Source organism: Chironomus tepperi, unplaced genomic scaffold, assembly GCF_022539635.2.
Source record: "Chironomus tepperi strain 1889 unplaced genomic scaffold, CSIRO-AGI_Ctep_v1 contig_175, whole genome shotgun sequence".
Lineage (NCBI taxonomy): Eukaryota > Metazoa > Arthropoda > Insecta > Diptera > Chironomidae > Chironomus > Chironomus tepperi.
Window position 1 is genome coordinate 359,028 of NW_027226297.1, and position 22,869 is coordinate 381,896.

Genomic DNA, 22,869 nt, shown 5'->3' on the forward strand with positions numbered 1-22,869 from the left:
TGTAAGATTTGAATTGCCTAAAACGATTTTATCAGTTTGGAAGATAACGGTTTTGTAAGATTTGAATTAAAACGATTTAATCATCTTTGAAGTTAACGGTTTTGTAAGTTTCAAAATTTAACAATTTTAAAAGAATTCATAGTTTAACGGACTTTTAAAATTTGAAATATCTATCACACAGTGTGATTCACACTTGATGAATTTATAAATTCAAAAATTACGAATAATTACAATTTATTGGAATTCCTACATTTCATCTAATCTGGTCTACTCAATAGCCCGCGGTAATTAACTTTTAATTAATAAATCTCAAAACCACACTCGATGTCAATATTGCCCACAAATAACTCATAAATCTATTGACTTGTTGATTAACTTGCGAGAGAAATCACACATAATATTAAGACACGAAATTTAATTTAAATTAATTTTGTTCAAATCGTCTACAATGTTGCAAAAATAAAATTACATAGTCTATGATCACGAGAATTACGGCAAATCACAGTCCATTAATAAATTAATATTATTATTTTTTATTATGTCAGATGCATATATGACTATGTAAAGTGTCTGTTGAGTATGTACAAACTTAAATTGAAATTTGCATGCATCAACCATTCTTGTTATTTCTCAATTTATTCCTACTGAGACATGAATAATTTATCAATATGCCAATAAATGAAATCAATAAAATGTTTGCCATATTTTAACACAAATTAGCAGTTAATTTCAATTATACAATGTCTTGTGAATCCATGATCGTGATGTTTAGAAACATTTATTTAAATTTTTGAATCTTCGATGAAAATAACGGATTTTAAAAATTCAAATGTTTACGTAAAGTTTACGTAAAACGTTGCTTAAAATTGTGAGCAACAAAAGTTTGCTCAGTTTTCTTTGTAATTTTTGGTAAACAATAGTTTAATTCACATTTTCTCGTGGCTTACCTGCTTAGAATCACAGTATCTCTTTGGATTAGGATATATAAAGACGTTATCCATCGAAGGATTACAAAAGAATCTCCAAAATCCTGTGAATTAAACAGAAAATTACAAAAATAACATAATTTCACAAATCATATTAATTCATCTACAAACGAGGCAATAGTTTATAAAAAATCGAATAACAATGACAACAGCAGCTCGTCCAACATTCGATACAGCAAAAGGAGGATCCAATAGAGGAGAAAAGGATCTTTCAGCTTTATCAAAACAATACTCTTCTCGTGATTTGCCATCCCATACTAAACTTAAATACAGGTAAATATCATATTTAATTGATTTCAGAGTGTTTGGCTTTACTGGATCATGTTGGAATACATTAAAGTAGTGTCATTTTGTGATTGAATAAGCTTATTGAGATAAGTTATTTAAATCTGATATTCTGGATCTTTGAACAATTTTATTTGCTCTACTGGATCTTTTAATTTTCCATATTTCTTGGTACATACGGATTATTCAAGTGTCAAAACTTCAGATTTCCATTACTTCTTGACTTACATCTAATACAAATTCTATTCGCAATTTTAGAGAAACTGGACAAGGAACCATTGATGAAAACCGCAGCCGTGACCTCCGCAAAGAATTGGAAGAACGTGAAACATCCGGAAAATCGTCATCATCATCCTCATCCAAACAAGCAACAGTTATTCGCAGAGCATTAGAAGCAAATAATAAACGTCAAAAATTGGAACAAAATCCAGACGCAGATGATCCAGTTGAAAGTGATAATTCAGATGATGATTCAGACTCTGACGATGACACAGCAGCACTTCTTGCAGAATTGAGTAAAATTAAACGTGAAAGAGCAATAGACAATGCAAAAAAGGAAGCTGAAAAGGTACAAGAAGAAGAACGAATTCGCATGGAAAATATTCTTAGTGGAAATCCTTTATTGAATTATGCATCAGCACCAAAAGGAAGTGCAAAAGTGAGAAGACGTTGGAATGATGATGTTGTGTTTAAGAACTGCGCTAGATCAGAAGTTGAAAAGGACGGTAGCTTTATCAATGATTCTCTACGTTCCGAATTCCACAAAAAATTCATGGATAAATATATTAAGTAATTTGCTATAATTAAAATTAATTTTTTTGTAAACATTAAAAAAAAGAAATAAAAAATTTAACATTTGGACATCTAATTTGCATATTTTATTGGCACATCCTAAAACTTTCAAAAGGTCTCGAAGGCAAGCACGATCATAAGCTGATTAATTAGTAAAATGCATTATTTTGCATACACGGTGCAATCTTGTCAACCGAGACGCATTTGAAAGCGATAAGATCGACGCAAGTGGCAATTAAGTGCATAGCAGTTACGAATATAGTGTAATTGATAAGGAAGTGTGAAATTTACATTGTAAGCTGTTATAAATATGAAAATGAAACTTGTTGATTACAATTGGCATGTTGACTGCATTTGTGGATTTAAAATTGTTTTTGAGGCTTTTTGTGGATGAAATTAAAATTTGACGATATTTAAGGGTTTCAATTTCAACGGTTAATAAAAATTTAAAAATTAACGGTTTTCAAAAATTTGAACTGAAAATTTTGACTCAATGTTTTTGTTTTAGAATTTTTGAAAGCAAGGTAAACATTGATAAAAATCTTAGAATTTGAAATTAAATCATCTTTCAGCATAATTAAACAAGCAGTAAAGCTGGATCATGTCACAATTGAAAATCAAATTGCTGTACACTTCAACAACTTCAAGCATTTATCATCCAACAGCAAAAATTCAAACTTCCAGTCCATCATAATCCGAAAGAAATTTCTCATTGGAAGTCCAATAATATTAAAAAATCGTGAGTACATTCATCGTACAGAAAAATCAATATCGATTTTTCGAAAGCAACAAAAAAAGACGAGAATTCGCACAGACATGCGCATTTAATTCCTAAACATGCTGAAACGGAAATTTGAAAAAAAAGGAAAATATCTTATCTCATCATTTCATAAAAGAAAATGCCCCATATAAGTGAATTTATTACAGTCAATCGATTGATGTGATAACAGTACATCCTTCCATATCCCATTCGTTTTAAATTAATTAACATAAAAGTCAGGAAATGAATTTATTGAAATTATTTCGCGCGCCTAAAATTTAGACTTATAAAAATTAAAAAAAGAGGCTTTTGTGTTTCTGGATGTAAAACAATAAACTCATGGATATAAACACACATACACATGAAATTTGATATCTCAGCCATTAACCGAATTTTCATATCAGAATAAAAATTGAGAAAAAGGAACCCGAGAGAGAGAGAGAAAAGGAAATTTTCATTTGACTGTGTCGAGAGAGCGTAACATTCACCCTCAACATATTATTTATCATCCATCCACTACACACCGTAGACATTTTTTTTTCCATCCACGCTACCCGAAACAAAAATATACAGCGAGTCAAGTCAACCACCCTCACTCAGGAAACCGTGAGAGAGAGACGTACATGTAGTATTTATATCATGTTATTTTTTTTTTTAATATAAAAAAGAAGTTACTTGGATTCTTTTTTCGGAAAGAGAGTGAGCATAACAGTTTTTACGACTCAATCGAATCGTAGACAAGAAAAAATTTTATTCTGGAGAAAAAATATATATTTTAATTCAGTTTTGAAGAATATCCGCGGAGTGAGTGTGGTAAGATGCAAAAATACTGTCAATAAATTGTGAATATTAAGTCTTTGTGAATTTGAAAATATTTGTGGATAATTTAATTAAGAAGAAGAAACTTTAAAGTCAATCCAATAAATCTCCAATTCCGAAAAAAAATTTGAATTTAAAAGAAAAATTTTCCTTTTTGTAGCCGTGAAAAAAGTTTTTTTTTTATTGTGCTGGTGAGAAGAAGTTTTACAAATGGACACACACCAATACAAGTGAAAAAGTGCCATTCAGGATGATTCAGAATCAGAACATATAGTATCCGAAAATTTGTGGACAATTGTGATTTTTTTTTTTGTTGTTGTGCTCTCTTTCTCGTGTATATTGAATATGCAATAAGAATATATATAAATATGTATAGAATGAATTCAAATTAATTTCTATGGACGGCTGGATGTGAATGTGTGTGGGAAAAAAGAAAATATTTTATTATCAAATATCTCATTTTACAATAATTTTTACTATTCATTGACTCATTCTTTTGGTGCTTTACGTAGCATATTTTATTCATTGTTACCCTTCCACCCACCCTTAACCCCTCATTTCTATAATTTAATTTATATTCCATTCTTTATTTAATCTATTTTTCATATCTACCTCCCAAAAAAATATTTTGCATAAAAGTAAACAGATAAAGTAAGTTTAAAATGGCAATGACCGTAATCAATGGATTTGAACTTTTTATTCTCCCTTCAATAGTTGTGTCATGACTCACAATTCATAATTTTTACTCACCCCCACCCTCCTTACTTCCACCTTTTACTGGTTTAGCATGAATTTTGACAAAATGAGTGGGAATTGTGGATTAATTTTTGAGTGCTTTGTGTGGTGAGAGTCTGAGTCTGATAAGATAATGCAGTAGGTGAATAGTTCAAATTATTTGACTGATTATTTAAGTTAGCAAATTTTTGAGAAGTTGTAGCAAGTGAATCTATATATAGAGCTAAAGTTTCAGGGTTGTCTGGGTAAATTCAAGGATAAGTCCTTAATAGTGCAAATGTAAGTGCAAGATCTAGTTTAAGGGGCAACATTACTATAGAGTAATGTGATAAATGAAGTGAAGATAGTGCGCATTACAAGTTGAAGTTTGAGTCATCTATCTAGGTATCTAATAGATATAACAAATTTTAGCCTTGAATTGAGATTTCTTGGTTTGCTTATAATGTTAAAAGGAACCAAAACTTATTGCTTCTATCAACTACATTCTGTTAGATGAAGTTAAAAGGCTTTGATGGATTGGACATGTTATGGAAGCTCCATTGAAAGTTTGGTTTTCAAGTTTGAAGTCTGACAAGATAATTCATGTGCAAACAGAACTTATGTTAGGAATCTGTTGATAGGTTTGAACTTGGTATTAGAAATAAAGCTAGTTTTAGGTGAAATTCATCAATGATAGTTCATACAGTTGTAGAATATCCCAACACTTAGGGACGTGACTAAGGAGGGTTTTGATGCTAAAAAATTTCTTATTTTAGCAAAATTCTTCAATTTTCTAGTGTTTTGGAACAAAAATAAACAAATTTATCTCTCAATTCAAACATTTTGAACTGGACGTTGTGATTGCTGAAGGTATTTGCAAACAGCGCTATTTGGACATCGTGGTCTTTATTCAGGATTTGAGCATTCTGTGGAGGCTTTGGGATGGTGCAACATTTTATCGATTGTAATGTCGATATTGCTCTAAGCTAGTATCTGAATGTCAATGATGAAATTTTTAAATCTAGCTGTATTTATCAATATTTGCCAATTCTCTAATATACGAACGTTTGAAACCAGTTAATTAATAGTTCAATATGCATTCAATGACGTTCACTTTTGAGAATCAAAGATAAAAATAACATGTTTGACTTCAGATGAACGAGATCTTCTGATAGGATAGAATAGAATTAAACAAAAATGCCATAGTTCATCAAATAGTTCATGCATCCATGAAAATGAAATTGCGTTCTTACCATTCATCCACAAGAATTTTCCAAACGTCTCTTCTCCTTTCAACCCCATTCTTTATTTCGAATAATCATAATAATTTTCATCTCTTGTCTTATAAATAATTCTTAAGAAATATATTTAATGACGCGAAAAAGCTAAAAAAAAGTAGAGAAAACAAAACAAAAAAAAAATATTGATCCGCTTTTGCTTTTAATTCAAGTCCTCTTCAATTCTGTATTTTCATTCTTCTTCTCCCATACACTCCTCCCCTACCATATTCTTTAACTCCCGGTATAATAGTATTAAATTGCACAAGACATGAAGAAAAGTCAAGAAGTCAAAAAAAAAGCATGAAAATAAAAAGGAATATAATAAGAATTGGCCAAAAGGAACAGAGCGTAAAAAAGAGTAAAAGAAGCAAAAAAAAATCAGCGGGAAACTAAGAAAGGGTTTATCTAAAGGAGCAAAAACAAGTGGAATGGCAAGTGGTAAAATTGAATGTTATTTCGAATTCGAATGTGGGAAGCGCTTTTATAAAGACTGATTGCTTGTAGGAGTTAAACTGTTGGATAGGTCGTGGATTTTTCTAGATATTGTTTTATGAAAATCTAGATACTTTTTTGAATATGTTTGTGTATGCTTGAGATTCTTGAGTTGACAGCTATATCATTATGTTTGAGAGCTAGCTCAAGCAGCCTATTGCCTCCTGGTGATTATTTGTTTTGCATTTTTTGATCGATTTATTAGTGATGCAAAATATTCAGATTAAATCTTGATGAATTTGGTTTAGGGCTCTTAGAAGCGATGAAATTGAGTTGAGGTATCCAAGGACAGGTTATCTGGGTGTGTCCTTCAATTGGCTTCATTCGAGGTCGAAGAAAAATTGAGTTCGCCACAAGTTACTTAGAACAGATTGAAATTTGCATGAAATGTTATACTTCACAAGTGTCAGTAGAAGAAAAAAATATTTCAAATTTTAATCAGTTTTATAGCAAACTCAAGTGGACTTTATGTGAGTCGAGGAGGCTCGGTGCAGAAATATTTTAGTACTTAGGTAACCAATTATTATGATACCGACCCTGCAATACTGAAACTCCTTAACTGCCCTATTTCAAATCACATGTAGTGGAAAAGGAGCTCACAGCCTCCCATAGTAAGCTACATACAGTAATATCATCAAATGAGAGGCTCTGATCTTACTATAAACTGTAGATCTGCTGAGATCAAAGGTCTGGCTCTCTAGCGCAGCTCTGGATCTGAATACCCCTCAAGCACTATACCCCTACCCCTAATATTTCCAAAATGTTCAAAGAATCAAAATATCTTAATCAAAATGAACATTACACCACGTATAGTTCCCATAAAAATCGCTAAAAAATTTACTCCAATGTATACACATAAGTATATTCACGTACACAATATTATCATGATGTGTTTCTTCATTTACGTTCTCATCGCATCCCCCTCCTCCCCCATCCCTCTCCTTCGCAAAATCTCCCTCTTATCAAGCCATACCTCCCACTCCAATTTTCACAATCGCTCTTCTTTTTTCTCCATCAAATCATGACAAAAACAATCTCAGTGAAGGTTTTTTTTTTTGAAAATTTATATGTATGAGAATGGCAAGAGATGTGATACGAAAAAGAGAGAATTGACTGAGTAAGAGTGCTAGTGCGAGATGTAAAGGTAGCTAAATTAAAATAAGGAATTTTCTCCTTTAGACTGTAAATGAAGTGAATGAGTTTTGTGTTAATGATGCGATATACTTAAAAGTGCTTTTTTTTTGCTCTACTAAAAAATCTGATTCAGATTTTATTCCATTCCCGAGACCGTTTTTAAATATATACACACATATAATAATAATAATCATCATCATGAGTATCGTATCAGTCAGTCAGGTAGCTTTATGATGAGTTCAAGGACATAAAAAGAAAAATTATTATCATTATTATTACTTTCGTATGATTTGAGATAAGAGTTTGGGTAAAATTGAGACATTTTTTTTTTGCTATGAAAACATTGGTTGAATGATGATATGATGATGAGTTGTATATGTGCTAACATACTTGAAGCATATGCAGTAATTTTGTCGCGATATGAAAATAAATTGAGTAATGAAACAGTTTTCAATTGGCGATGTTGGGGGTGAGAGGAATAATAAGAAAGAATCGTCTGAAATGAGATTTTAGAACGCACATTTTTATGAGCTTTATGCTTAATTATAAGCTGAACCATGCTGAGAAGCTGTAGTACGTTGATACTTTAGTTGACATGGTGGGGGTTAGGAAAGTTGGTATTGAATTTGAATTCTCAGGTTCAAGTCCATCCGCCAATTATTCTTTCCCGAAATCGAGGTCGTGGATGATTTTCGGAACCGGGAGGGAACTTTCCCTGTTACTACGTAAACTAAGAATTGAGCAACATGAGATTTTGGAATAGATCATGAATGATGTGCTTAATAAACCAGAAAGGACCCAAGAGGCGTAAATTTGCCATGTAAGGATTTCACTGGAATCGACCTGGATACGTCGGAACTGTCTAAATAGACTTATTCACTTCTATTTCGTTTCTTTAAAGATCAAACTAAGAACGCACGCTGTGCACGTGTCAAGTCAACCAAATCACCCCAAGACAACCCCAACTCGACTCCTCTTCCAACTCCTAAATATATTAAAAACTGTATATTACGCGTTCTAAACATCAAAATCATAAAAATATTGAGATCAATTCACAGAAAACCATCAGCCTTTTTAATACACACGCCAAAAACAAAATAACAGAGTTCAAGATGTTCCACTAAGAGATAATGGCATATAAAAGAAGTTAAAACGCCAGATGTTACTTATTATGTGAAGGCAATCAGCGAAATAGTTTTTAAATTTGCTGTTTGTGAAACTTTTTCCTCACCTGTTAAAGGAAGGATGGTTGTACATTCAACATGTATAAGTGTACGTGTGTACATCTTCATGTTAGATTTATCAAAGGAATAGACATAAAGTACGTGAAAAGTGGGGAATGGGGAGGGGATGAGCAAAAGAACGCAGATAATTCCGTGAAAAGCTATTCATTTGACTAAGAGTTGTGCTGTGGAAGAGACATGTGAAAAGAACCTCTAATCTCTACCTTTTTAACCATTTTTTTGCTGCTTGTTACTAAACGATGTTGCCATAAGCCTACTGTTTATCTATCAGATTTCTCCCTCCATTTAGACTTCTTGTGATATCCATAATATAAAAGATTTTCACGTCTATTCATTGCTTGAGATTTTTTCCTCTTAAGTATTTACAAATGTATAAAGCTCAACGTGAATGAAATAAGCTTCTCAAATAATAAGTAGCATTTTTTCTTGACCTTTGATTGGAATCTCTTCTATATGTTTAGTTATATATAAAATGTCCAACATCCTACAAATATTAGAAACAGTAAGCATGTAACTTGTCTCAAATCGGATTTACTTCGAAATCAATCGACTCAACAAAAAAAATTCCATCTCATATTATATTAATTTATTTCGGAAGCTTAAAATCACTCCTACACAAGTATCATTGTAGCTTTTTTTTTATTTCGTCTCAACTTGAGAGGATTTCCATTCACAAAATTTCGAAATATGTAAAATTTTTCACTTTTATGAATATTGTCTGTGTGTCAATTCCGTACAATATCCTCGCATGAATCGGTTTTTGTGTATGAATAGAAAGATTAAATATCCAAAATTGTTGTCTTCCTGAATGGTATAAATTGTACTATCTTCTACATCTGTTAGAATCGAATTTAATTCATCGGAAAATATGGAAGAGGGAATTTCAAGCCCTTTTTTTGGCATGAAAAATAATGAATGACAGGTTTTTGAATAAAAGCTGAATGATTTAAACGTTTGGAAATTTTAAGTACGATTATGGAGAATGCTTAATGCTTGATGGATACATCAATTACAGAGAAAAGAGCTTTATAAATATTCAACATTTATAAACCAGAATGGACAAAAATGTGAACTGACTAGTTGATGACTATTGTCCATTCTGGATAATAATTTGCGAAATAATTCTGAATCAAAATTGTCAACAACTAGTTGCATACCCCGCGAGGTTTTATTTTGATTTTTATTTCCGTTTCAAAGAAAATTTGTAGAAAAATCTTACTCTAACTTAATTATTAGACTTGAGAAAACCATTTATCACTATTGATCTGTACGACAAGTATGTTAGACTTTAAAAACAAAGAAGACAACAATAAATCATCGGAATTCCACAAATATTTTCAATATCACTAAAGATTCTGCGTTTTATAACATTTACATGATTTAAACCTTTATTTACTCATTTTACATTCTCATTTCAATCTTTCAACAACATAATACTTATGTTCAAAAACATCTACAGTAAGTTAGTAAGAGAAATCAAAAAATTTAATGGTACATGATAAGACTGGAGAACAAAATATAAAATGTCTGAACGAAAAACGGAGTTAAAATGAAGCTAGATTTAATGAGTGCAGCAATAGAGTCATATATCGGTTGCAGCGTCATAAGTAAAGAAAATTGAACTCAATTTATATTATATTATTAAGGATAAAGAAGATAAGAACGAAAAAGAAACTTTGAATCGAGGATATAGAGTGATATAGTTGCAAGTATCAGTGATAAGAGCATACTTAAAAGACGATAGAAAAGTAGAATAAAGAAGAAAAGAAAAAATTTCATCAAACTCAATTCAATTAGTAATAATGTCACCGACTTCAGCGGGTGGAATACTCTCATGGAAAGAATGGTGGTCATCATCCTGTAAATTTTTATTCATCATCTTTATACTCTTCATATCAATATCGGATGTATGTTGTGAATTAAATAAGAATTGTAAGTGAATTGAATTTTTCTGTTATACATGCTGAAGTAATTTATCGACCATAGCATTAATGCTTTCATATTTTTTATTTTTTATCGTACCCGGTGTCTTTCATGCATTTCACAACAATAATCCTTTTACGAAATATATATAAAAAAAAACATTGCGTTATCGAGCAGATCATATAAATCAATTGTGTAAAAATACATTTCTAAGGCAACTCTATAGGAAAGTAGATGGTGCAACACTGATGAGTCAGAATGAGCGCAATCTCGACTGCGAAATCACGTTTCAAACTCATTCGATATTGCAAAGATTTATGTTAAGGTATACCATAACATTTCATACAATCTATATGATTACTGTATTTCAGAGCAGAAGGTTCCATATGCGATGTTTCAGCATAAAGATTTTTTGTATATGGATCTTTAAAAAAAACCAAAAAATAATGTTTCCAAAAGGATAGAGAAGCTTTAAGTATTCTGCAGTGGAACAATTACGTGAAAGGATTTACTCAGTGTAGATAGTAAAGTTCAGAATGATTATGGTTCTGATATAGCATCTTGATAGTTGGATCTTTGACTTTAATTAATATAATTATTGTTATATTGAGTATATCACGTAATAAATAATTGTGGTAAATGTTTAGGATCAAATTGAGGAAGAAGATCAACAGTAGTTTGATGAGAATATTTTATTGTAATTGGCATAAATTGAGATGTAAATTGCATGGATAGTTACACATGAGTTTAGAGTTATTATATTCAAAATAGAGGAAGATTCTTTGAAATTCAGAGCTGGATCTTGTTTTTTGGGTTAATATCAAGTTATAAACTCGATTTATGCTCGACTAGTGTTCCAATCGAGAATATTAAGGATAAATTCTTGAGGTATATCCAAAACAACCACGTTTTCCATAAAATTATATATAAAATGATACAATCTTCTGAAAGCTTCACGAATGTTGATTCAAAATGAAGCAATTTCGATCATTTAAGCATTAAGTAGCGCTGTATACACTGTAACCATTATTGTATCATTTATAGTGAATATAAAATGTATGGCTTTTAAATTATCCTTGGAAAAAATTTCCACTGCAGAACTTAAATTGCTCCTTTCCTACTTATCATCCAAACGAATAATTTACCTGTCTTCAATAGCTAACTAATGATTCCTTTTCATTTTTTTTTCAACCATTATTATTATTATTGTAGATTTGACACGCTTTCATTAGACTGTAATGATCATCTTTATGTGTACGATGGCGGCCATGCTGCCGGACACGCCAAGGTATTTTGTTGTACTTTAACTTCTTTTTTGTTTCTCTCATTCCTAAACGTTGTCGTGTCAAAAAAATAAAAATACATTTATTTTTTTTTTGTCTTTATTTCTATGTTTATCATGCAATTTATCTACTCGTTGTAGATTGACATCTCTTGTCGAAATACAAAGCAATCGGTGGGCGTATTGTTCACAAACACAAATCATATCACACTTAAGTATGTTACGGACAATTGGGGTACTGATTCCAATGGATTCAAACTTGTGATTACAGCCATAAAAGATCCAAGTGAGTTAAAGACACTGTGCCTGATTAATTATTGACTTGAATTGTTTGTTATTTACTAATTAATTCTTTACTTCATTTGTCACGTTTTTTCTTTTCTAGAACATGCTTGTAGAGACTTTAGATGTCATGCGAAAGAATTTTGCATTCATCCTGATTTATTATGTGATGGCGTCAATCACTGTTCTGATGCTTCAGATGAGTCCACAGCAGCAAATTGTCAAAGTAAGATTGTGCTTTTAATTTCTGATTTTTTTCTTTTAAAAAAGATTGGAATGACAGGTCGTTGTAAGAAGTGGAAATATCTTAAAATGTTGTGGTTGTCAGCCCGAGCGACGCAAGTGAAGATGACTCAGTCACGGAGCTTTCAAGGCTTTGCTTAAGCTCTTTTATTATCACCAATTGGAAGAACACTTCTTGAAGCTTTTATTTGTCTGTCAAAAAGGAGATGCCTTCCATATGGCTGCACATAAAGAGCCTTAACGAAACTCTATAAGCTCCATTCTATCATTTGTGTCGTTCGGGTAGATAGATTGGCATTTTCTTTAAACTCAAGACAAATTGCTAAGGAATTTAATTAATTATGGTTTGTTGGAGATAGAAAGTAGCAAGCTATGAGCAATTTTCTACTAACTTCTTCTTTGTCCATCACAATTTATGTTGCTCTTCGCATTTTCCAAAAGACAAACAAAATACACAACGAAAGAGTAACTATGAGAATCCAAAATAATTTGAGTAGGGTTCATAAGCGGAAGTTGTACCTTTATTTATCAAATTTCATGCTTATCCCATCGCTTATGATTCATCCCGAAACGTATCGACCTTTATTATTGAACCGTTTCTATGAATGTGTAAAAACGTAAGGATGAAATTGAGACGACACGAGCTGTGCACAAAATAAAAGAGTAACGGAGAGTGACGGAGGTTGAAAAACCCCACTCCAAAAAAAATTGAGAATCCCGATGAAAAGAGAAAGAAAAAAAACTTCAATGCCTTAAAAAATCATCACTTAGAGCTAAGGAGCAAAAAAAAAAGTCATTGACATCCAATCTGATAAGCAAATATTGAAACGAAGACAGAGACAAGAGTTGAAGTAAAAGAAGTTTGCTTTTCAAGGAGAAAATTGCGTTGGATAAGACATTTTATAGACTTGGAGAGGGAGTATTTTGACTTTATATGTGAAATATCTAATATACTGATATAGACAAGAGTAATAAACATGATTGGTAAGGGCGCAAGTAATAAGATGATCTGGAAAGTACCAAAGTTCGAAGGAAACTTTGGAAACAAGGATTTTGGATGGAAAAGTCGATTCGAAGCTCGAAATTAACTCGGATTTTGTATGGAAAAGTTGACTCGAAGCTTGAAGTCGACTCGGATTTTGGATGGAAAGACTGACTCAAAGCTCAATTCGACTCGGTTTTTGGATGGAAATGTTGACTCGAAGCTCGAAGTCAACTCGAATTTTGTATGAAAAAGTTGGCTAGAAGCTCGAAGTCAACTCGAATTTTGTATAGAAAAGCACTAAATGCTCAGCAATATGATTAAACTAAATTCACAGCAATCCTGATACAAACAATCAATTAGAGATTTCTTGATTCAAAGAGTCCTTTTTGTATATGAACTGCAAATTGGAAAATGCCAGAACATCATCACCTGGATACCATCAACCTTCAATACTTTACAAAACAATCAAGTCAATGTACAACTTAGCAACGGATAAATCCTTTTAAAATATATTCTAGAAGAACTGATACAACTTTACAGATTATTTTTTGAGATTTAAATCTAAATCATGTGTAAAAAATCTGAATACCCAAATATTGCTAATGTACATGGCACCCAGAGTCAAAACACTTCATTGGTGCAATGAACAAAAAAATAAGAGAAAATTTATGGATATCCATTGTCATAACAATCCACACAAATAATTTGCGAAAGCTGGTGTTGAACTAAAGATGTCTTATACCCCATCTGCTAAATTACATTATCAGTACATTGACTATCAACCAAGTAGTTAGATTTTAGGTATCAAGGTCAATACACCAGACTAATGTACGGTAAATAACAAAAAATTGCACGTGGGACTTTGTCAAAAATTTGTTCATTTCAATAAATAAAAGACAAAAAAAAATCAGACAAATTGGTCTCTATGGGTAAGAAAATTTATAAGGATACTAATGATGCTGCATATTTACTTAACAACATACCGCAATTTGTTACCAAAATACACGAGTTTCGACAATCTCGTTAGCATGTAAATAAATTTATTTTGGAAATATTATTGTTGTAAAACTACATGAGAGGTTGGATGATGCAACTGTAATGGACAAAATTGCTATCAAAAATTTAAAAGGAGCATGTAAATAAATTAAGATATTTGCTCTTGTCATCAAAGGAGTTCATTAAATATTGGCTTTTTTGAGAGAATGACTCATCAAGTGTTTGCTTTTAATGCAAATTAGTAATTTAAATTACTTGTTGAAGGATGGAAAACTAATTAGTTGAAGGAAAAATTATCATGCAGATGCTACTTCTAGGGGTGTGTTCCCTTCTGCTAACTTACTAGCAAAATTAATTATATTCTACGAAGGATGGAACTGTAATCTATTTTTAGAAGACCATCCTATAGAATCAATTCAAGGACCAGTTTCTCATTATCTTTCATCGAAGCGGTACTGAACCTTTTTGTGGCACGGAACCATGTTTTCTCGATGGCGGGACTAGCAAATCATGTTCTCTATCCTGTAAATCTTCTCGGATCGGAATTTTGGAAACGCATAGTACGGAACACCTTAGTGATAAGCCACTATCCAAACCAGACACGTCACGAAACACAAGTTTGTCACGGTATACAGATTGTCCACCACTGCTTTATCAGCTCATTCAATTAAATCAAAATCTCTTTGGATCCTCGCTCCATTCTAAAGATGAACAACCATTCATCAACTATTTATAATAAGGGATCGTTCGGAAATTACGTAGCGCTATTTAAACTCATCCTTTCTCACGCATCGTAACGCTTTGTAACAATATCTGACTTACTTACTTGACTGGTCGCCTATATCAATTGTGATACATGGTCTTCCTAGGTTGTAGTTAATGATGACAGCTTGCTAGACCAGCGCACCTTATTAAAACCAGAATTTCATTAGATTCTGACCAATTATGCGGCTTGAATTGACAGCCTCCACCGCAAGAAAGTGAGGTTGGTGCCAAGTTGGTGCATGACGATGTTAAGCTAGGTGCAGCATTGAACTGCACATATTGCGCGGTCATCATCTTTAGGAGACCATGTAACAAAATCTCGAACCAAAATTTGGACTCACCCCCAAGTGTTACGTAATTTCTGAACATTCCATAAACTAAATTATATATCCAGTCACAACAACACAATACCATAAATGATGCTAATTTCCCTTCTTTTATCTATTTACAGATCCAGCAGAGGGTCAAATATTTGGTGTTGGTCTCACCTGGATTGTGCTGATATCAGTGTGTAGCATGCTTTTAATTTTCGCATGCTTAGTAGGAGTCACAATATGTATTTGTCGTCGTAATCCAAATAATAATGGTAATAATGGAAATATTCAGAATAATAACGGAAACTTTAATCAAGTTCCACGTGAGTTTCTCTTCTATTTCTTATTTTTTTTTTCTACAATTTTCTCTATGAATTGACATTTTAACATAATTGGAATTTAATGAATGTCTTCCTTTTTCCTTTTCATGTCAATTTCCCATTCTTTTGTTGCTATCGTCCCTCTCTCTGCTTGCCTTGAAAATGATTGAATAACTGACTATTATTACTATATAGTCTATCAAACTAACATCAATGCAACAAATGGCTCAAAACATTCGACATTGCCACGTGATCAAACAACACGACTGCCCGGTGAAAATGGTAATGGAATGAACGGAAGTCACACAATACCAAGAAATTTTAATATGTGCTTTGAGACGACACAAATTGATGGTGCAAGTGTTAATCTTAAATCGCTTATGGGACAAGATCTTTTATCATCAACACAAAATAATCCAGCAACCAAAGATGAGTGGTTTGTGTAAGACATCAAATAAAGGAATATAAATAATGAGCTGTTCTATATTTTTAATTTTTTTTTTATCATTTTCGGTATGGATAGAATGTTAGATTTTTTAGGTTATATTTAATTAGGCTTTAACAGTCTCCTTTTTACTCTCTTTGTAGATTATATAAATATAAAATAATTATTTGATTAGCAAAAATGATGATATTCAGCCGTACTGTAATGATAATCCAAATGTTTTATAAAATATACTTTTTTTTATTTTTTATTTATTTTTTAAAAAAAAGGGTATAAAAAAAATCTTTTAGATCAATTTGAGACTTGACACAAAAACGTGTTGGGAGTGATTGCATTTTTTGGAAGCTTGTGGGAGATTTTGGATTATACTTGAATACTTTATGAGCTAGTCAACAGAACATTTCTTTCTGATGAAAGAAGCTTGGGAAAAAAATATGAAAAGTTTAAATACTGCCCACGTTTGATTTATTTGGCATTTACACATCATCCAATGTGTAACTTTAGCAAATATCATCCAAAATAAACGAGAAATTTATGATCTTTTATATTTCTTAAAGGACAATTTTATTTTGACATTTTAGAACGTTTTGATGATGTTTTTTTGCTAAGGCTGTATATTAGACTTTTTTTGGAAAAGTTTAATAATAAAAAATATTCTAATCAAAATTATTGCGAATATTGAAGATTGTTAAAAGACAGCTTTTGATTATTACTTGCTCACTTCGCATGCTGTACTTGATCTGTAGCATTTATTTAAGTCTCTGTCCTTACATTTAAGGATGATAATTTGTTAGGCCAACGCATCTTATATTAACCAGAAACATTTCTATTACGCTCCATTATACAACTTAGATTGAAGATTTTCAAGTTGTTAAGGTAGTTAAGTGGCTGGAAGCCTGTGCGAACAATGGCGTGTCATGAAAAATCTCAGGATTTCCGCTAACTTGTTACAAAAAACCTAAAATAAACGACTTTTTGAAATTTTTCGAATTTGACAAGTGAAATTTTACATTTTTTTGATATCTGAAATTTCAAATCTCGAGAGGCTAAAAGAGGCTTTTTGAGGTTAGAGCAAATCAGAAAAACCAGTCTATACCATCTTTAGTCAACAGATTTCTGTGCTGTAACCCTGGTTGTAACTCAAAAGCCAGTTATCCTTTAGTCTATGAAGAGAAAAGTCCTTCAACCTAGGTTTGAAGTTCAAAACTTGCACTCTTGTCCAGACATTTGTGCTTTTTTATTTAGCATTCGGGCTGTCCTAATTAAATCAGAGCTTTAAGCCAACTCGAATTTCATATACAGTCAAGTCGACTTGAGCCGACTTTGCCATTAAAAATCCGTGTTAGCCACGAGTCATATATGATATTTTTTTTAACTTAACTGTATAAAACGAAAATCATGAATCTTGAATTGGGAATAAGTATTTGGGATGCATATTACCGTCTTCCACAAGCTGCTCACCAAAACACACTCACTCTCAATCATTCCAAAGCTAAAAGTTGACTCCGAATCTCCATAAATGGTTCATAAAATTGGACATTTGGATCAACTTTTGCCATTTTCTTCTTTAAACCAAATGAAATTTAAGAAAAAAAAAACTTTTACTATCAAGAACCTGATAATCAATTTTAAATAAATTATTAGCGAAAATATCGTTGAGACGTTTAACACATTACTAATTCAATTTCCGAAGAAAAACAAAAAAAAAATGACCAAAACACTGATATTACCATAAAATTGCATACCTTTGTACTTTTTACATTTTAACAAATTGTTGAATGAAAAAAAAAATTATTACTTTTTAAAACTAAAAACAACTGTCGAAGACGACATGACATTCATCATCAATTCTATGAAAATTTATAAGAAAAAAAAAGCTTTCAAAGTTGAAAGACTTTAAATTAGTTTTTTCGTGCTACGGATCATGCTATGGACACGTCAAAATTTCCGTTAATTTTGTCATTCAAATTTTCAAAAACCGTTAAAAAATTTAAATTTTTAATATCTGTTAAACTTTAGTTTGTGTGCTTGTAACGTATTTTAAAAATTCAAATAGTTTAACGGTATTTAAAAATTCAAATTTTTTAACGGTTTTTGAAAATATGAACAACAAAATTAACGGAATTTTCGACATGTCCGTAGTATGAGATTTTTTTTATAGCAACTAAATTAAGCTCTTTCAAAAAGCATCGCAAATAAAAAAATTTCATTTTAGTTTTTTTCTCTCGGAAGTCATTAACCTTTTTAACCTTCATATACTCAAATTCATTAAAAAAAAAATAGTGCATTTAAGAAAAAAATAAAAATATATCTATAGTTAAAAATAACAATATCGACGTCGACATTCTGATTTTTATCAAAGATACAAACCATCATAACAAAAAAAATAATATCATATACGAAAATGGAAATGTGAAAAATTATATCAATTGTCTAGTGAATGCAAAAATTTATTCATAAAAAAAATTCGTGAAACGTGCGATAAAATAAAATAAAAAAATTGAGGATAGATAAGACAATTTTTCAATTGAGCATCCTTTTTGTGAGACAATTCTTATTGGCGGTCTCACACAAAAAAAAAGAAATATTTATATTCAGAAGCTGAAATTGATTAAGAATGAATTATTTGAGTTAATGGATGTAATCTAGATGAAAGTATTCAGAACAATCGTCTTTTAGCATTGCTAATGTTCTTGTCAGTATATAAACATGACATATACATTAAAATGCACTGACATAGACTTGCTTGGCTCTAATTTAGTACTTGATTCGGACTAGATGTCGAATTCGAACTTGATGCCAGATCCGGACTTGGTGCCTGATTCGGATTAGATACAAGATTCAGACTTGATCTGTCGGATTCGGACAAGAAGTCGGATTTAGACTTGGTGTCGGATTTGGTCTAGATGCCAGATTCGAACTCAATTCCAAATTCGGACTTGATTCCGGAATCGAACCAGATGCCGAATCCGGATTCTGGATTCAGACTTGGTGCCAGATTCGGTTTAAATGCCGTTTTGGACTAGATGCCAGACTCGAATTTGATACCGGATTCTGATAAGATGCCAGATGCAGACTTGGTGCCGAATTCGGACTAGATGTCAGATTCGGAATTGGTTCCGAATTCGGACTAGATGACGGATTCAGACTATTTGTCGGATTCGGACTTGATACCGGATTCGGATTCGAATTTGATACCGAATTTAAATTTGGTGTCGGATTCAGACTTGGTGTTGGATTTGGTATTTATGCCACAGTCGCGCAGTCTTTGTTCAGGATTTTAGATCCATAAACTGACTTATGCTATTCAGCAAAGTAGAAACAAAGGTATTATTCTAATTCCCACACATCAACCTTATTAAATCCAATACATATTCTAAATTGGAACATGAATTCTCCATCAGATGAGTAAGACATTAGTAATGAAACATACATTAATGCATGCAGTAATTTTTTACTGTCAATTATTATTCTGCTTACATCCATGCTAGTAATGCATTAGAAGACAGCTCATGAGTGATGAAATCATTAAAAATTTAAATCGCATTTCCTCGAACTTGAATCATCCATTCAAAATCAACTTCAGAACCTGCTTTACATTATATTAAAAATTTAAATAATTTTATTTTAGCGAAAAATTGGTGAAAAAAAGAGAAAAAAATTATAATTTTTATATCTATTATGTTTATTGTTTACCAAAATTTATCATGTAAGAAATGAATTCATTTATAACTATAAAAAGACAGAATGAAGCGATTTTAAGTAAAGAAAGAAAATTTGTAATAAAAAATTGAAAAAAAAAAATGAAAATATTTGAATAAAAGTGGGTGAAAAATGTAAAATTCTGTTATAAATTTACTTTTTTTTTTATCTTTTTATAGAATTAGAAGGGCAAGGCTCGTGAAAGGAATGAATCATTTATAATACCATTTATAGAATTCTTATAAGAATCTGTTAAAAACCTCTTTGAAGTAATCGGTAATGCAGATGACTAGAAAGTTTAGATACTTTGACTGCACTTTGAGATTAAGATGAAATTGGGTCTCTAGACAAGTATAGATTAAGGAACGGATCAGGAGCATGAAGAGTTGTGGAAGAAATTTGAATAAGAGCTACAAAATTGCTTTAAGATTGGAATATTGATATAAGTATCACTGTATGCCAATTACCTGAGCGATAATACGCGGCATACCTAGTTTTTCGCCACAAAAATAGGTTGAAATCAGCCTTCACACTACCAGACACCTTTGCATTTTACCACGTTAAACCGATGACGTATAAGTGCCCTAGCAAACATATTGTGCTGTACTGGTTGAAGATTGAAATAATATCCCTAATTGATTCGAAAAATAGTTTTGTGTTCTTAATCCCTTATCATAAGATGAGATTCTAATCTCGGTATTGAAATGTATTACTTCTCGAGATTGAGGACATTAATTGATGAGATACAACGCTAATTATATGTATAAAATGAGTTATTCCGTCTTAATAGTTAATTACTTCCTTTTGGAAGTTATGCAAGGATCTATTGCCGCAAAATCTCAATAAATCTGTCGAATGCAACTTCTGAGATTCTAAACACTTTTGCATCGTTGATACACAAATCCCATTGATAAATTTTGCTAAAATCAAATTATATTCTAAATATGTCTATTATCTACATTTATGAGAAATCAGATCAATATTTCAACATTTCAAACTATGAGATCAAGAGATTCCAATCAGAAGATTCTCTCTATAACCGACTAACGGTTTGTGAATCAACTTCTAACCCAGGCATGTACACAATATAAATGTTCTGATGTTTCATCGCATCGTCAATTAATGTTCGTGTGTATTTCGTTCTTTTATAAAAAAATACAAAAAAAAATCAGCTGTTTCTACCGATTCGACTTATTTTTTTCATGTGTCTCTCTTGCATTTATTCTTTTCTCTGTTTCATTTTTGTCGCAATCGTATGCCAGAAGGCAAAGTGTCGAGACTTTCTTTCCAATAAATATATTCAAGTATTCTATTTTAAAACTAAAGTATGAATTATTAATATAAATTCGGTATTTGTTGTCATACAAACAATGTGGATATAAATCTTCGGTAGATACAAAAATAAAGCAATTTGCGCCGAATTATTTCGACTTTTATTTCAAGATTTATATTCACAGATTTTTTTGTGTACATTGTTTATCGTAATCTAAACATTTTTACTGGATAATAGCTGCAATTTCTTAATTTTTTTATATATGTCTCACATAGTTTCATCAACGCTATATAAGTGAAGATAAGACAGTGAACTGTAATATTTTTAATTAAAAAGAAACTTGCCATTCATCATGTGGAAGAAAGCTATAATTTTAGTTGCATTAATACCGTTCATTGCACCAAAGACATTGATAGTTAACTTCTATAGTGGAGAGGATAATGAAGTTAGTCACGTGAATAATGATCCACCACCGCATACTGACTATGCAAAAATGGCAAGATGGCTTGTGCACAGTAAGTTTTTTTTTTTCTTTTTGTTACTCATTGTCGTAAGGGTGAATAAATTATTTTGTGGTTTACTTGTGATTATAGATTTCTTTTAAAGTTCTGATTATACATACAGTAAGCTTTATAAACTAAAGTTCACAAACGACTGTTGATTTGTTTATGATTAGCTTAATTTAATTGTATTTAAGTCACATAAATTTACTGGTTTAGATTATGAGTTGTGACAGACGTTGAAGTCAAGGATTATTCAAGAGTTCGAATCTCATTTAAGACAATTTTAATACATATCACTAGTAATAATATTTTTTTTTAATTCAAAGTCCAAATTTGTATTAAAGTTGGATTAAACTAGGGTTTTCAATGTCCGGTATTAAAATCCTTAGATCATCCTTAGGCAAGGCAACCTTTTATTTTTGGCATACTATGTTACTAAGCCTAGGGATTTGGTTCATGACATTTCGAAAAATTTCATACTAGTGTGCCGCGGCACATAGGTTGTCCAGCACTGTCTTAAATTAAACTATAATCTCTGAATCATTTTTAGTCACTATATATGCAATACAAGTATATACCAGAAATAATATTAAATACTTCCTTAACCATATTTTATAGACTCCGAATGGATGGCAACAGGAACAATCTCAACCTTACCACAAATCAACGGATTTCCTATGGTCAATGTAATTGCTATGGCTGATTCTGAAAAAGGTGCAAAAAGTACCGGCATGATTTACTTCTATTTAGTCATGTTGGACTTTACCGCTCAAGATCTATCCAAAAAGAACCAAATGACAGTTTTGTTCTCACTCGATCAGTCACTGTATTGTACGAATAAGAATATTGATCCAATGGAACCAACTTGCGCTCGTATTATGATGTCAGGAGAGGCTCTTAGAGTACAGAAGGATACAGCAGAATTTGATTTTGCAACAAAAGCAATGACAAGTCATCATCCAGCATCAGCACATTGGATTGAAACGCACGACTTTTTCTTGTGCAAAATGAACATTTCACAAATTGTTGTGCTTGATTGGTACGGTGGTCCTCATTTTGTAACACCCGAAGACTATTTCAGAACCAAGTTAGACGGCGAAGGAAGTCATAAAACTACATTCGAATTTAAGTTCAAATAAGTAGCTACTTTTTACCTATTTTGGGAACAATAATATCAAAGATTATTTTATATAGACGTGATAAGATGTCATGTAACAAATAATTATGTCTCAATATGCTTTCCTAATTTTTATTATCATGGTATCACTTTATAAAATGAACATTTTTTTAACATATAATAAACAAATAATGAAAATTAATATTGATAACA

The 22,869-nt window shown here is 31.5% G+C and overlaps 3 protein-coding genes across 4 annotated transcripts; all 3 read left to right on the plus strand.

The window, feature by feature from the left end:
• Positions 1-890: 890 nt before the first annotated feature.
• On the plus strand, positions 891-2,139 carry c12.1 (spliceosome-associated protein CWC15). The gene is made up of 2 exons (XM_070638552.1): positions 891-1,259; positions 1,530-2,139. Exons 1-2 carry the CDS (start codon positions 1,129-1,131, stop codon positions 2,062-2,064), a joined length of 666 nt encoding a protein of 221 aa, XP_070494653.1. The 5' UTR covers positions 891-1,128; the 3' UTR covers positions 2,065-2,139.
• A 1,371-nt stretch (positions 2,140-3,510) lies between these two features.
• On the plus strand, positions 3,511-19,881 carry LOC139089153 (uncharacterized). 2 transcript variants are annotated; one of them, XM_070638598.1, is made up of 8 exons: positions 3,511-3,636; positions 9,966-10,438; positions 10,607-10,754; positions 11,642-11,717; positions 11,853-11,997; positions 12,097-12,219; positions 15,434-15,619; positions 15,812-19,881. In XM_070638598.1, exons 2-8 carry the CDS (start codon positions 10,309-10,311, stop codon positions 16,060-16,062), a joined length of 1,059 nt encoding a protein of 352 aa, XP_070494699.1. In that variant the 5' UTR covers positions 3,511-3,636; positions 9,966-10,308; the 3' UTR covers positions 16,063-19,881. The 2 variants fall into 2 exon arrangements, with proteins under 2 accessions (XP_070494699.1, XP_070494700.1); XM_070638599.1 differs by lacking the exon at positions 3,511-3,636 and adding an exon at positions 4,687-4,761.
• Positions 19,882-20,973: 1,092 nt separating this feature from the next.
• Positions 20,974-22,858, plus strand: CREG (Cellular Repressor of E1A-stimulated Genes). The gene is made up of 3 exons (XM_070638554.1): positions 20,974-21,088; positions 21,312-21,551; positions 22,158-22,858. Exons 2-3 carry the CDS (start codon positions 21,389-21,391, stop codon positions 22,676-22,678), a joined length of 684 nt encoding a protein of 227 aa, XP_070494655.1. The 5' UTR covers positions 20,974-21,088; positions 21,312-21,388; the 3' UTR covers positions 22,679-22,858.
• Positions 22,859-22,869: the final 11 nt, after the last annotated feature.